Source organism: Sphaeramia orbicularis, chromosome 3 (genome assembly GCF_902148855.1).
Source record: "Sphaeramia orbicularis chromosome 3, fSphaOr1.1, whole genome shotgun sequence".
NCBI lineage: Eukaryota > Metazoa > Chordata > Actinopteri > Kurtiformes > Apogonidae > Sphaeramia > Sphaeramia orbicularis.
In genome coordinates this window covers 25008661-25026372 of record NC_043959.1, presented here as the reverse complement: position 1 = coordinate 25026372, position 17712 = coordinate 25008661, and the positions used below count along the sequence as shown (strand labels likewise).

The window sequence follows — 17712 nt, the reverse complement described above, 5'->3', positions numbered from 1 at the left end:
AGGTCATGAACCCAAATAAAAGCCCAAATATGACTTTCTATCAGTGCTCAATAGTAACTATATTGATATCTTTAACCATTTCCATGTTACAAACCAAAGGATGGACCATTACAAGTAAAGGCACATTTTTAATATGTAAAAAAAAATTGCAAAAATACAAATTTCGCAAAACTGTGAACAAACTTCGTAGACATTGTCCCAAGGAAGCTACATATAAAATTTCAAATTAATCCAGCGAATAGTTTTGAAGAAGAAGGTTGTGGAAATGTAGACATTTGTGACCTTCAGTTTCACCCTTCAAGGTCACTCAAGGTCAAAGGTCACGAGCCCAAATGAAAGTCCATGTATGACTTTCCATCAGTGCTCAATAGCAACTATACTGATATCCCCAACCATTTACATGTTATAAACCATCAAAATCTGGCCCATTATAAGTAAAAGCACATTTTTAACATTTTTAATATTTCAAAAATTTTACAAAAATTCAAAAATAAAAATTTTTCAAAACTGTGAACAAACTTTGTAGACATTGTCCCAAAGAAGCTACACATTTTTTTAAATGAATCTAATTAGTTTTGAGGACGAAGATTGTTGAAATCTAGACATTGGTGACCTTGAGTTTGACCCTTCAAGGTCAGTCAAGGTCAAAGGTCATGAACAAAAATGAAAGTCCATATATGACTTCCTATCAGTGCTAAATAGTAACTATGGATATTTGTGACCATTTCCATGATATAAACCAAAATATAATACCATATAATACCATTACAAGTAAAGGCAAATTTGTAATACTTCAAAAAAGTGTCAAAAATTTTAAAATGTAAATTTCTCAAAACTGTGAACAATTTTCCCAAGGAAGCTGCATGTAAAATTTGAAATAAATCCGACCAGTAGTTTCATCAGAGACGTGTGAAGAAACTTCTAATGAAGACTGTTTATTTTTCTGAAGACCATGACGGCGTCCTGACCTGCTCCAGGATCTTCTGCAGGTGGGCGTAGGCTTCCTGAGACGTGAGCTTCAACTCTATGATGAGTCTGTCGATTTTATTGATCACCAGGACAGGCCTGATGTTCTCCAACCAGGCCTGACGGAGAACCACCTGAGTCTAAACACAGTAAACATGACAAAGTGTAAATACAAGGAAAAGAAAAAAATACTGACATTTCACATCTGCTTCAAAATCTATTATATGTACAGGGGTGTTATTGTATTTAAGAATGTCATTATCTATTTATTCTAGTGATTTGGACAGGTTTTAAAGAGGGTATGTACTTTTTCTGCCTTCAAGTATTAAAAAAATGACCTAAAATGATCATCAGAGTGTTTAGAATAAATAGCTGTGACATCCTGTTGACTCTGATTGTACAGATATGAAGTGAATTTATTTCCAATGACAGACCGGGAGATTTATGTGACCACTAGAGGGAGTAGTGAGTCACTCTGCAGGTCTTCCATGGTGAAGAAAACTAATACCACGGGGCCTTTGACCAAAGCCTCAGAAAGTGACCAGATGGGATGAGAACCATTAGGAAACAACTTTAGAGTCAAAGAAAAGAAGTGATAAAAATAGAAGCTTTGTTTTCTCCACTGGACTCAGCTGTAAATGGAAAAAAAAAGGAGTTTAATACTGAAATGACAGTTTATTCTACACGGGTGAATTTGATAATGAGGCTTATGAAAGTATAAAGTTATTATGGGATGTTAATATTGTTGCTAAGTTGCTGTTTGTTGATCCACGGTTCAGACTAAACTGTGACAGTTCTGACCTTGTTTGTTGGATTCCAAACAGATTTTTAATTCAGCTATTGACAAGAGAAACTGTACAGAAAACAGAGGAGATCAGTGGTATTACTGTGGCTGTTTTCTGTCTAAAAATAGAGCTAAGCTAACAGAGCTAAGCTAACTATACTGTATTGATCCATTTCTTTTTTTTTTTTAGATATTCATAATTTTATGTTTTAGAAAATAGACCAGTGGAAAGAATCTTGAAAACATGAATATTTTTCCACACATTTGTTTCCATTTTGGGCGACACGGTGGTGCAGTGGTTAGCACTCGTGCCTCACAGCGAGAAGGTCCTGGGTTCGATTCCAGCACCAGTCGACGGGGGGTGGGACCTTTCTGTGTGGAGTTTGCATGTTCTCCCCGTGGGTACTCCGGCTTCCTCCCACCATCCAAACACATGCACTGATAGGTTAATTGGTTAATCTAAATCGCCCATAGGTGTGAATGTGAGAGTGATTGTTTGTCTCTATATGTTCAGCCCTGTGATGAACTGGCGAAATGTTCAGGGTGTACCCCGCCTTCACCCCTATGTAGCTGGGATAGGCTCCAAGCGACCCCCGTGACCCTAGTGAGGATAAAGCGGGTTCAGAAAATGAACGAATGTTTCCATTTTCCATACTTTTCCGGACCTGGAAATTTATAAAATCATTCATCCATTCATTCATTGGCTTGCTTTGAGCTGAAGAAAAAAATTAAACTTTTTTTGTGTACAAGGAACTAATATCTGAGCGCTGGTCTTTTTGTTCTTCTTCCATCCGGCGGACGCTATCGTTCTATCAAATGTTCTACCTCTCGGTCTGCCGACAGTTTCTTTCTCAGTGCTGTGCGTAGCCTTAACAACTCCATATCACATACTTAACAATGTATGGTGTATGTTTTATTTTTGTACTTGTTACCTCCGCCAAGGAGGTTATGTTTTTGCCAGGGTTTGTTTGTCTGTCTGTCCGTTAGTGTGCAACATAACTCAAAAAGTTATGGACAGATTTTGATGAAATTTTCAGGGTTTGTTGGAAATGGGATAAGGAAGAAATGATTAAATTTTGGTGGTGATCGGGGGTGGGGGGGCCCACGGGGGGTGGGGGGGCGCAGACCAGAAAATTTCATCAAAATCTGTCCATAACTTTTTGAGTTATGTTGCACACTAACGGACAGACAAACAGACAGACAAACAAACAAACCCTGGCAAAAACATAACCTCCTTGGTGTGGGGGGGGCCCACAGAGGGGGGGCCACTGATCAGCCTTGGCGGAGGTCTGCGCTCTCCGACTGCTTCTAGTGTATAAATAATGCGCTTTATATTCATGCACTTTGTCCGAGTGAGTGTCAGTTCATCGACGGGGGCACCTGTCTTTTTATTACTCTAATTACCTCCGCCAAGGAGGTTATGTTTTTGCCAGGGTTTGTTTGTTTGTTTGTCTGTCCGTTAGTGTGCAACATAACTCAAAAAGTTATGGACAGATTTGGATGAAATTTTCAGGGTTTGTTGGAAATGGGATAAGGAAGAAATGATTAAATTTTGGTGATCGGGGGTGGGGGGGCCCACGGGGGGGGCCACTGATCAGCCTTGGCAGAGGTCTGCGCTCTCCGAGTGCTTCTAGTTATTATTCTTTTTACCTTGTTACTGTCTTTTATGTATTTTTATGCTGAGCTCTTGCAACTTGTTTTCCAATGCAGTTTTTCTGCAAATGGCAAATAAACGGATTCTGATTCTTAATAAATAAAGGTGATCGAGACAAAATAGCAACTGCCATGTACACTAGTAATAACAAAATAAATTCAATATGTACTGCTCAAAAAGGAGTGAGAAGAAGAAGACTTATTAAATCCCACACCCATCTCACATTTATATAACATAACACATTACCTTTGCTTCCTTAATGATATAATAACATCTGTTTAGAGTCCTAATAACATAAACAACCTATAGAAAACAGAACTGAAGTACATTACACTTAGTAACAAATCAAATTAAACAAATCAAATTCCATACTTTTCCATACTTGCGCAGGAACCCTGTGTACCAGACTGACCCCTGCTGGTGACAGTTTGGAATATCAATACTACATACAACCACTTAGACACTTTACAAGGAATAAAAATATCAAAGAAGCTCAGACAAGAAAGCTAATCTAGTTGGCATCCTCAGGCAGAAGTACAGGTACTTTAGTGGTAAAAGTATAAGCACTGATTCAACTACTTCACAGCAGTAAAAGTATTCAAACCCAGGCCCTGAAATGTCCTCAAAAATAAAAGTCTATGAAGGACATTTCCACCAGCTGTTTCTGTGCAAAGAACTTATACGACCTCATGTTTCATATCATTCTACCTTCAAATAATAATAAAAAAAACAATATGCTGGGAATAATTAGCTTCGATCCGTTGCGTAAATCCGTTTTTTTCAGCGTCGGTAACAGACCTTGACACATTATGAGGTTTTTCTGTGTGATCCAGCCTCATTTTACTGTCTGTTTCACCTTGTTTTCATTCTCACGTCTTTTATGCCTCATTTCATCCATCGCAGTGTTTTTTATCTGTTCGAGGTTTTGATTTGTTTTCATTTTTGGTGAATAAAACTCAGATTGGACTCGGTTTTATTTGGATTTAATGACGTAAAGGGGAGTCTACGTCTATACATGTGGTTCAGCTCCAGAAACTACAGGTCAGGTTTTGTTTTGGTTCACCTCGTTTAACATCTGCTGTTTGTTGCATTTAGTCTTTTTGGTCATTTTTGTCTTGTTGGATCTTTTATTTTGCCTTGTTAATCTTGATGGACTCACCCAAGAATCAGCTTTTCCATGTGCTATTGTTTATTCTATTTTGATTGAAATGATGTCGTGCAAAATGATGCAAAATTAAAATAAGAGATAATTAAACTCAAATGCACGAACACAAAGGTAATGAGCCTTATTTGGAAAGTACAGGTGTTTTAACAGAGTTCCAGAGATCACACAAACCCATTGTGTTTTTAGATACTATTTATCCTATTATTATGTATCTGGTTTTATCAGTTCTCATCTCATCAAGTATATATCTATATATTTTTTACAAGCTTTATCATATCTTGTCTTTTTATCTATCTTTGTACAGCACTTTGGGCACTTGTTAAAAATATGTTATAGAAATAAGCAACAAAAAACAAACTACTACCAGGAAATATTAATAAAAAAATTATTCATACAAAAATAAGGGGGTTATGAACTAAGAGGATGACTTCATTTCAACACCTTAAAAATAAGAACGCCAAAAAAGGAAATGTTTTTTTTGTTTCAATATGTGGAGTAAAATTAAATAAAGTCCAAAAATCTGCCAATTTAAAAAGAGCTGGGTTATATACGGTAGAAAATTGTAGGTGTCTGAGTGCTGTTTTTTTTCTGTGTTTTTATTTGTTTATTCAATTTAATTTGTTTATTTAATTATTTATTTTGTTGTTTATTCCTTCTGTGTTGACTTTGAGGATGTATCCATACATTTATTTATTTTTTGTATGTCAATATAGGTATGTATTTATGTTTATTTTGTGAAAATGATAATTGTGGTTAACAATTTACAACAAGATCCAAAGGAATTGATTTTTTGTGCGGCCTTATGCTGACAGGAAGCTAAATGATTGGCTGTTGTGTGGAGAGGGGGCGGGATTAAATATGTAACACTTCCTCCCACTCCTTTTCCAATATGTGAATGAAGTCATTGTATATAGTTATACATTTTCGTGTTTTCTTCAAATTGGTTTTATTTCTAGTCACTAAGGTAGATTTATTTTGAAGTTTTTTGTTGCAAAATCTAGGAGGCAACAGGAAAAATTAAGATTCAAGTAAAATATAGACACTTCATTCCGTTTTCTGGTCCTTGAAAACAGTTTTGCGATAGGACCAAATTGCGCTGTGTTTTCATAAATAAGAAAACTTGGGTTAAAAACCAAATATAACACATAAAGTCAACAAAAAAAATTAAAAACAGTGACGGTAGCTATAACCCTGTGCATGAGCTGGTGTAAGAGTCCACCTGTCCATGTTTAGCAGGTCAGAGTGGGCGGAGCTTCTGTTCCTGCTGTGATATTTACCTGTGGACACACCCCCTCCACAGCATCGACGACAACGATGGCGCCGTCACACAGTCGCACGGCGGTGGAAACCTCCGACGAGAAGTCCACATGACCGGGAGAGTCGATCAGATTCACTAAGTACTCCTTCTCTCCTGACGAAAACACAAAAAAAACAAACATACACATTTTAAGTATTTAAGCTTTACTTTTGGAAAATGAGTCAAACATTCTAACAACAACCAGCTCAGTGTTTTTTCTTGATAAAATAATCACTGTATCCAGTACGTCTACATCACTAAGTTATCATTTTTGTCGCGCTTCAATCCTTAATTCAAGATTTACTGCGATGAAAATGTCATTAACCCTTTAAGTGCCAAAGTTGCAACACTGCTACAAGTAACAGAACTGAATGAAACAGACCATAGCTGCAGACTGAGCTGCCAAAATTTATTACCACCTCCAACCCCTAGATGGCGGACATGTGCCCCTTCAATCCTAACACCATTTCAGGGCATGTTTCTATTCAAAGTGAAGAAAAAAACCCAGTTTAAAGGCGTGGTCCTGAGCTGGTTTAGTAATTAAGTAAAGTTTATTTAGTTTTAGTTTGGATAGCAGATAGATTGTGCAATAGCCCCCCCAGCTGCTACAATGTTTCTGTTCTGTTTACACAAATTATATACTGGTTATTCTGTTTTGCTCTATTTATTCTGTTGTTCACATTCTGTTTATCTATTTATTCTTTATTGCACTCATTTATTGCACTCATTTATTTTTAGCTTGTTTATTAAAGTTATATAGACTATATTTTAATTCTGTGGTATCCGGAAGCCAAGCAACGACATTTCGTTGCCAAAATCTCAGTGCTGTGTTTTTTTTGTGCAATGACAATAAAGGAAGTCTAAGTCTAAGGATAGGACAGATTTGTCTACTCTGCTGCTTTAATAAAAAAACTACTAAACTTACTGCATTTTACTTTCTACTAATGTTTAAGTTCATTTATTTTAACCCCTTTTTAACTATATTAGGGCTAAAAAATTATATTAATATTCATCTACTATAAAAAATATAATAAATCAGGACAATGGATGTTTTTTTCAACTTTTGCTCAAAGTTTAGACCCTAATGTTAATAAAAGTACATCAAATGTGTATTTTAGTGCAAACTTTAATGTTCAAACGTGATTTTTAATCTTTGTGGGGTGAAATATACGCTATTAAAAATCTCCGACACGAACAATTAATTTATGCGTATCATCGTCAATCCAGCCGAAAAAAAAACCAGGCGAGGATAAAAAATTTGAATTTCTCTTTTACTTTATTACAGTTTACTCAGGCATAGTAATAGATACAATATTTTAGACAATGGGAATAGATTCTGTGAGGTCTCTAAATGTCCATAGACACCAAGAACATCCATATGAACCTTATTATTGTGAAGTAATTCTTCATTTACTTTGGGTATGTCTTTTTAGGCTGAAAATATGGTCAGGGTTAAACAGGTTTAAGGATAAGATGACAAAAAAACAAAAACACTACATTGCAGGACCTGCGATGTGACTATTACGCACACGTACCTCGCGATGTCGATGCTAAAACGATATATTGTGCAGCTCTATTGTAATTATGTTCAAAGTTCAATTTTAATAAAAGTTATCCAATCCAATATGGCCGCTGCCCTGTGATGTCACAATATGCGAATTAAATCGAATCAAATTTTATTTATATAGCGCCAAATCGTAACAAAAGTTATCTCATGACACTTTGACAATTTTTCAAACTTCCAAATTAGGTGAGTAAATTTACCCGCCGTCATAAACTTCGAGTCATACCTAATATTTTTCTCGTTTACAGTATGACCTCATCTCTAACCACTTCCAAGCTACAGCTTTTTGAATTCTTGATATCAAAATTGTTTTGTTTTTTAAACACCAGCGCCTAAAGGGTTAACTCATGAACTCACCATTCACTTTACAGGTTTGTCTTTCTGCCTTTTCTACAGGTCTTTGTGATTGTTATCGAGTTGTTTTTCTCTGATTACTGCATGTATGTCATCGGAAGCTACACAAACAATTTCAGTACTTTCGTCGAGAGATGATGTTCGAATAAACTGCTAACGAAGACGACAACTATGGACACAGCGTCTACACAACAGCTCATGGCCTGTCAACCGGTGAGATAAAAAGCTGAATATTTAGAGCATATTTATTTATTTTATTTTATTTTATTTAATAGGGACAGTGCATATTAATGAACATCTACAACAACTGCAGCTGTAAATATGCTAGATTGTAGCAGCAGTGCTAATTTCCATCTGTAGTCCCTAGGCAGGTGACAAGAAAGACAGTTGACAAAAAGGCAAAATATAGTAAAAGACATCATAAAAAGACAGTAGACAGAAATGCAAAACATCCTAAAAACACACAGAACAACACAGTGAGGATGATCTACTGATGGTCACAGGCTTGGTTTTCCTTCATCCAATATATAAACATAGCCCATGTTTTGCTTTACTAATGCTGTATGTATGTATGTAAAGTGCTATATGATTGAAGTACTCTGGCGTAAATAAGAGGAAAGAGGAAAGGATACATGTGTCTCTTCCTGGGTAACTGTTAAAATAGGACTTATAGTAAGTGTTTTTCATACAAGGACTTCTTTGCAGTGTCTTTGGTTTTTCTGATGCTCTATTCGAGTCCAACATCATATATTAAAATATAACAGTTATGTAAAAAAAATAATAATAATAATAATATGGATACACTCACTACTCGTACAGATCCAAGCAGAGCTACACGGGGTAAATTGTGTCTTAGACGGAGGCATCTGGTGCCAAATACAGTGGTGGAAAAAATTATTAGACCATGAAAAGTCATCAAAAACAATGGTTATACAATCAAGTACTAACTCCTGTGTGTATCACGTGACTAATGTTGCGTTTCCACTACACGGAACCAGCTCGACTTGACTCGGCTTGGCTCGACTCGGTATTCCTGGAGACCATTTCCATAACAGGATACTACTGACTTTACAGTACCCGGATGTCATAGCGATGCAGCACATTATTTCCGTGTCGTCTGCTCTGAGAGTTGCTGAAAACTCGCTCGTTGCGTGTTGTCTCGTCTGAATTTTTACGTCGACCACCAAAGACTGAATCTCCTCGACCGACCATGGTGTAGTTTTGGGCTGTTATCATGTGGATTAATGTACCGCCATATTTACTGTCAACTTCCGCATCTGTTTTTTGTAAAACGGCGGGTCACAGAGAAAACTGTCTGACCAATCAGTGGTCTGCAGTGTTATACATGTTATATATATATATATATATATATATATATATATATATATATATATATATATATATATATATTTTTTTTTTTTTTTTTTTTTTTTTTTTTTCTTCCAAATTTATAACCATTGCACTACATACCAAACCATATTTGCACTCTCCTTTTTAAACACTTTCTTTTATTCAAATTTATATGACTGTTTGTTTCACGTGTATGTGTATGTTTATGTGTATGTTTTATGCTGCTGTTAACACTGTGAATTTCCCCATTGTGGGATCAATAAAGGAATATCTTATCTTACCTTATCTTATCTTAACTGATCTTATCTTATATGTCATGGTTTAGTATCGCTTGGAACCTCAGCGGAGGTGATACCAAAAAACTAGTACCGGGCACCAGATTCCAGGTCCTTTTTCATAATGGAAATGCAAAAAGGCCGAGCCGAGTCGAGTCGAGTTGAGCCGATACCACGCAGTGGAAACGCGGCATAAAACAGACAGAAAAGAAAACATGGAATGTCTAAAAGCACTGTTTTTGTCAGTACAATGCCATAGATATTGATGTAAGAACTGAAGTGATTTTGGTTATTATCAAGAAAACATGGAAAATGGATAGATATCAGCTCTGAAATTAAACTCTTATGAGCTATATTTGTTGTTATCATTATATTTGTCCAAACAAATGTACCTTTAGTTGTACCAGGCATTAAAATGAACAAGAAATTGAAAAAAAACAAAGGTGGTCTAATAATTTTTTCCACGACTGAATTCCATTGTGGACATGTGACCTAAATCTGACCTTGTGTGAAGTGCAGGGAGATGGCACTGGACTTCATGGTGATTCCTCTGAGCTGCTCATCCTCCCTGCTGTCCAGGTACCTCAGCTAGAGGGTAAACATCGCAAACACACCACAAAATTACATAAGCAGCTTTACTTCACATATGCAGGATTTTGTACAACGAATGGTTCATAGAGTCAAACCGCCACGACATCCTCAAATGAAAGAGAACACACTTACCTTCCCAGCGAGTCGACTCGATATGATGCCATTACTCGCCACTAAACAGTCGGCAAGAGTCGTTTTACCTGCAGAGAGACAGGATACATTAAACATCACAGATGGTTAGAGCATCAGACAATAAACACAAATGTGGAAATATGCTGCTCTGGTTTCTCACAGACTGTTGGTCAGACTGAACCTGGGTTAACACACTCTATGAATTATTCACAACAGTTTAAAATGCGACACAAATTGCTACAGCTTTACAATTTGTCATAGCGATTGGAAAAACACGTATTCTATTGTAATCTAATCTCAGAATCAAAATCAGCTTTATTGGCCAAGTACGTGAACACATACAAGGAATCACATGAACCCAAAACAACATGAACCCAATCACACTTGAACACTGTTATTGATTCTTTTGTTACAATGACTATGCTCAATGTTGTGCACATTTGGATTATGTTTATGTTTATGTTTACGCATTTGGCAGACGCTTTTTTCCAAAGCGACTTACAGGGGAAAACCAATTAAATCACTCAATCAATCAAATTTTATTTATATAGCGCCAGATCACAAGAAAGTTATCTCTTGACATTTTATATATAGAGTTGGTCAAAACCAGACTCTAAGTCAATTCTACAGAAACCCAACAGAATCTGGATCAGGATTAATCTAAGTGATGTGTCAGGTGATAAGGACAGGCAAAAAATAAGCTTCTGCCTCTGGCCTATTCCTTTTTTTTTGGTTTTTGTGTTTGTTGTGGTTGTTGTACTGTGTGTGGTGATTACTGTATCAGAATCAGAATCAGCTTTATTGGCCAAGTATGTGAACACATACAAGGAATTTGGCTTCGGTTTTTACATTGCTCACAACATACAGTTCCAACATGAACCCAGACAACATGTGGACCTAGACACAATATAGACAAACAGTCCACTAGAGACAGAGACAACAATGGGCTGAGATTTACAGTGGATTTACAATGTGATATGTACAGAGTGCAAACTGGAGATTTTATACAGTGAGTGGATCCGGTCTAGTAAAAATATATGTTATGTACAGGGTGTGGAAGCAAAATTTACAATGAACATTTAGTTGTTTTTTCTCAGCAGGCACTACGTCAATTGTTTTGAAACCAAACATATATTGATGTCATAATCATACCTAACACTATTATCCATACCTTTTCAGAAACTTTTGCCCATATGAGTAATCAGGAAAGCAAACGTCAAAGAGTGTGTGATTTGCTGAATGCACTCGTCACACCAAAGGAGATTTCAAAAATAGTCGGAGTGTCCATAAAGACTGTTTATAATGGAAAGAAGAGAATGACTATGAGCAAAACTATTACGAGAAAGTCTGGAAGATACTATTAAAGAAGAATGGGAGAAGTTGTCACCCCAATATTTGAGGAACACTCGCGCAAGTTTCTGGAAGAGTGTGAAGGCAGTTATTGAGAAAGAAGGAGGACACATAGAATAAAAACATTTTCTATTATGTCAATTTTCTTGTGGCAAATAAATTCTCATGACTTTCAATAAACTAATTGGTCATCCACTGTCTTTCAATCCCTGCCTCAAAATATTGTAAATTTTGCTTCCCCACCCTGTATATATTATTTACAAACCAAAAATAAAGCATTCATTCATTCATTCATTTACTCATTCATTCAGTATAGACCTAATATAGAGAAACATTCAACTAGAGGCAAGAGACAGAGATTTACAATAGATTTATATTGTAATATGTACAGAGTGCAAAGTGGAGTTTGTATACAGTGAGAGGATGTGTACAGGGATCCGGTTTATTAGAAAATATGTTTATGTATATATTATTTTCAGGGTTTTTTTTATATTGCAATATGTTCACAAAGTGCAAAGTGGAGTTTTCTACAGTGAGTGGATGTGTACAGGGATGTGATCTATTAGAATATATGTTTATGTATATATTATTTACAGTGGGTTTTATATTGTAGCATGTTCAGAGAGTGCAAATTAGAGTTTTTATACAGTGAGTGGACATGTACAGGGATCTGGTCTATTAAAAATATATGCTTATGTATATATTATTGTAGTGCAAATCTGAGAAAATAAGGTTTAAAGATCCTTTACCGTGTCAAACAACAGTGACAATGCTCCACCACATATGCATTAAATCTTTACTTAAATAGAAGTACATACACACAGACTTGAGGTATTTGTACTTCACTTGAATATTTCCATTTTATGCAGTTGTATATTTCTACTCTGCTACATCTCAGAGGTAAATACTCTACTTAATATTCCACTCTTTTTCAAATAACTGCTTTTCATCTCCTCGCAGTCAAGATAAAACTGCATGTGTCTTTTTTAAAAATTCTCTTGGATTTGTCACATGGTTCTTCCAGGATAGAAACACTACAAATATATGATGATCTATTAGAATATGATGCATTACTGTAGATCACAGGTGTCAGACATGTGGCCCGGGGGCCAAATCTGGCCCGCCAGTGGGTCCATTCCGGCCCGCAGGATGAATTTGTGAAATGCAAAAATTACACTGAATATATTAACAATCAACTGTGTCAAAATCATTTTAATTCAGGTTCCACATACAGACACATACAGTCCAGTTAGATTTCAAGTGGGTCAGACTAGTAAAATATCATAATAACCTATAAATAACGACAACCTCTTTGTTTTTTTGGTGTAAAAAAGTAAAATTACATGAAAATGTTTACATTACCAAATTATACTTTTACAAAAAAAAAAAGGGAATAACCTGAACAAATATGAACAAATGGAAATGTCTTAAGAAAAGTACATGCAATTTTACCAATATTCTGCCTGTTACTAAATGTTTTATGCAATTGTAATGCACATGTGTAAATGACAAAATGCTAAACCGAGGCATAATATTGTTAAAATTACACTTGTTTTTCTTAAGACAATTCAAGTTGTTCATGTTATTCAGATTTTTAAGGAAACTTTGTAGATATAAACCTGATCATAATAGAATTTTACTTTTTTCACTGTTATTATTTTACTGGATCGGCCCATTTGAGATCAAACTGGGCTGAATGTGGAACTGAACTAAAATGAGTTTGACACCCCTGCTGTAGATTAAACAACCAACAGTTAATAAATTGATGAACATGAGGTCAACTTTAAACATGCACAGTAGTAAAATCCAACACACACACATGAACCAAACTGTAAAATGAATCAAAAACATCATATATATTTGTTGAAAGGGAACATCTTACTGCACAATCAACACTTCTTATATTGCTGATAGCATGGTTCTTGGATCATATTCATTGAGTGAGCATTGTTTACTATTACCATTGCAGATATATCATATGTATGTCGTCGTGTGTACACTCACCGTGGTCGACATGTGCTAAAATACAGAGGTTCCTAATGTTCTCGGGGTTTCTCTGTAGTGCGATGATCTTCTCCAGGCTGCTATGTCCCATTGTGAACACCTACAACAATGTCAACAATGAATTTAATCAACTGCTAATGTGACACAAACACTAATTTGCTCACTTGTAGGCTATTAAACTACAGTCCGTTGTTCGGTTTTGTTGATTTATTAGCTTAAGTGTCATGTAACTATAACGGACTCTACCTGAACACAACACAGGAGTCCACTGACACGGACTTTTCTGTCAACTGTCACAGTTTGGCTAACACAGCGGCTAACCGGCTAGTCCAAAGTCCTCCAAGAAATTAAAACTACACACGCTATGACTCCTAAAGTCTCCAAACAACACCGGAACAGCCCACAATGACGTTGTACTGAGGTAAACACGCCAGGATTATAAGATATCAGCATCTATTTCTAACACATGTGGACATTCATAACTCACGTTGTTTTCCCGGAAGTAGTTTCACCGAGTTAGCCCCGCCTACTGGCTTGACATTGGTGCTGCGTTCATGTAAATCTGGAAAACGCAGGTTCCACATTGGGTCTTGTTAAATTTTAACTTAACTTGAGGCCGCAGTAAATGAATATGAATGAAGTGAATATAAGCAAAAGGTAGAAGACCAACAATTTGAATGCTGAGTATTATGATGGCGATGGGAATAAGTGATAAAAACGGAAAGAGCTTATTTTAGAGCCATCTGCAATCACTGAAAATGAAATTTTGTATTTTTATGTGTCTGTGAATACCGCATCAGGCATACAGTAACTTCTGTTAGTAATAATAATAATAATAATAATAATAATAATAATTTCAACACCTTTATATATATTTACATTATGTGTTTTTTTGATCAAGTGATGCCAATATTTTTTCTTAAATAATTTTACATATTTATTTTGAAATGTATCATAATGAAAAAAACAATCAAACAAATAAACAAACAAAAACAGTACATCATGATACAGATTTTTTTTTTTTTTTTTTTATTACATCAGTTATGTAAATTTGGTGGATAAGGAATCATGCTTTGACAGAATTTACATTATTATTAAATGAATATTTCACATTGTCTGAAATCTTAGCTTATTAATGTCAATGCGAGTAAGTAATAAAAACGGAAGAAACTTATTTTACAGCAATCTGCATTCACTGAATATGACGTTTTGTATTTTTATGTGTCTGAGAATACTGCATCAGGCATGCAGTAACTTCTGTGAGGTGCAATAATAATAATAATAATAATAATAATAATAGTAATAATAATAATAATAATAATAATAATTTTAATACCTTTATATGCATTTACATTGTGTTTTTTGATCCAGTGATACCAATATTTTTTCTTAAATAATTTTATATATTTATTTTGAAATGTATCATAATGAAAAAAACAATCAAACAAATAAACAAACAAAAACAGTACATCATGATACAGATTTTTTTTTTTTTTTTTTTTAATTACATCAGTTATGTAAATTTGGTGGATAAGTAATCATGCTTTGACAGAATTAACATTATTATTAAATGAATATTTCACATTGTGTGAAATCTTAGCTTATTATTTATTGCAAATCACTTTTATGTAACCAAAAACGTCTTTACGTTGGTCCACAGATTTTAATGATTAGTGACGACGCTGATTATTTAGGCAGCAGTCCATGTCATCGTTTGCACCCTGTGTTATACCCTCAATTTACATTTTGACTCTTCTATGTGTTGCGTAATCTGTGTGAAGGTACATCAGTTTTGTTACACTTTGAGGTCTATATTTTGATTTTAGTGTTCTTTCTTAAAGGCCTAACCAGGGATAATGACTGTACATTAGCTACAAGTCCAATGCTTATATGTATTATCACTATCAAATAAAATGTAAATAAAATACAGAAGCGGAACATTAATAGGGGTGATCTGTGCTGCTTTTACTCTCACATTCCATTATATATACATTGCTTTTTCTTGTCCCCTACTATTGTGTTTTTATCTTCTACTCTGTCCTCTTGTTGTGAATATGGTGATCAGCTTTTAACATATTTACATCCCATTATCCTTTCAGAACATCTGTCTGTATTGACAGTTATTTTGATCGGCATCCATCCATCCATCCATCCATCCATCCATGAAAACACGAGTCCACAGCTTATGATGTGATCAAACTGTCTTTATTCCTTTGCGTTGTTAACAAAAGCACTTTAATTAGGATTTATTTGACCGCCTAACGTTCCCTCAGTCCACAAGCGGTGTAACGTCACCACACCAGATACTACGCTGTATATTCAATCAGTAGCCAAGGGAGAAACACTGTCACAGAGTGGCATTTCACAATGGAGCCAAAGAAGAAAAAAAAAAAAAAAAAAAAAAAAAAAAAATAGAACGTCATCAGATATCGCACTTGTAACACATGCAAATAAAACCAAAGCAGTGGTAGAAAACACACCACCCGATCAACATACACAAGTGCTTTATAGTCTAAGATCTGAAACAGGAGTTAAAAAGACACCTTAACCATGAATAAGTAAGAAAATAAAAGTCTCAAACAATCTACATACACTCAATATATGATATTGCACTTAGAACACAGTATATACAGGACATTTTTTTTTTTTTTTTTTTTTACAATGCAGCACATTGGTGTGACAACCAACACAAAGGAACATGAATAGACCCATCAGTAAAAATCAGTGTTCTGCTGGTTCCACGTCCATGAGTGGGCTTTTTGACTTGTTATGTGGATTTATTTTATTTTACAAAACCTTATGAATTTTTTCTGCTCCACAGTCATTGAGTGGCGTTGAAATCATTTGTGGTAAATTCATGCTTTAGCAGCTGTACTTCCACACTTTACCTCGGCTCTACTTTCTCCTTCATCATTAGTGACGTTCGACTTCAACCCATAAAGACCCAAAACATCCACTGGTGACCAAAACCATCCACTGATTTAAAATGTTTTATGTCTAATACCCGTTGATCCACTGATCCTATCAATATATGTAAATAATAGGTGTAAAATACAGTTTGTCGTCTTTTCATCGTCATCAGATATGACCCATTTGGACTTTCAAAGGCTCCGTAGTTACCATGGAAACACGGTAATCTTCTACAACATTGATTCACCGGTAAAACCCGTGAAGTTGGATCAATGACAGTGGATGGAGAGACTTGATTTATACTCAGTTAAAGATGGATTTTGTTGAAAAAGTCACTTTTTTTCATTTTGATATAATAACCCTCAACTTTAATCTGGGTTTTAATGAACATCTACATGAGCAGTGAATTAAATATAGGAAAATACCAGATTTTTGTTGAAAAAAATACCAAAGAAAGAAGATACAATTACAATAAATGGTGATAAATCACTTAAGTATGACTGCATATCAGGGCCACATAAGAAAATAAAAACACTTGACACTACAAGAATAAAGTCGTAAAATATCAAGATAAAACCTGTAATTTTATGAGAATAAAGTCGAATCCAAAAAGAGTAATCAGTTTACAGGAATGAAGTTGTAATATTATGCGAATAATGTCGTCATATTTCGAGAATAAAGCCATAATATTACAAGAATTATGTCGTACCCACTCGTCGAATAATGGAGAACTTGGAACATTTTATTTCTCTTGCTAAATTTTTCATTCACAAATGTAAGTTCTGTAACACAGAACCAAATATTATTTATTTTTTGGCAGATGTTGAACTTTATTTAAAGCTGTTAGATAAATCTGGAAACAAAAAGGCTATAAAAACTATCAGTATTTGCTCTGATTTGGACATTATATTGTAGTGTATTCCCCCTGGTAAACTTATGTTATATTCTTGTTGTATACATTGTTTGTATACTCTACTGCATTCACTAAAGATTTAATGGAAAAAAAAAAACAAAAACAAAACTTGGAACATTTTGTGAGGTTCTATTTTCATTTGGGGTTTGTCCGGTCCAACAGAAGTGCAATCATCAACAAGACTTAAGGCTTAAAATTTCTGAATTATGACTTTTTATCGCACTATAGTGAATTTATTTTTAAAAATATTATGACTTTAGTCTCATAAAAGGACTACATTATTTTCATTAAATTATGAGCTTTTTGTTAAAACTACGACTTTATTATAATAATAATAGATTGGATTTTATATAGCGCTTTTCTAGACACCCAAAGCGCTTTACATTATTGACCCATTATTCAT

General features: G+C 34.9%; 1 protein-coding gene across 1 annotated transcript in view; it reads right to left on the bottom strand.

The window, feature by feature from the left end:
- The window catches only part of efl1 (elongation factor like GTPase 1), a 318909-nt gene extending 305127 nt beyond the window's left edge, over positions 1-13782 (bottom strand). The window contains 6 exon segments of the mRNA XM_030126047.1: positions 969-1106; positions 5847-5980; positions 9913-9997; positions 10133-10200; positions 13487-13586; positions 13733-13782. Coding sequence (XP_029981907.1) covers positions 969-1106; positions 5847-5980; positions 9913-9997; positions 10133-10200; positions 13487-13577 — 516 coding nt within the window. The 5' untranslated portion in view covers positions 13578-13586; positions 13733-13782.
- Positions 13783-17712: the final 3930 nt, after the last annotated feature.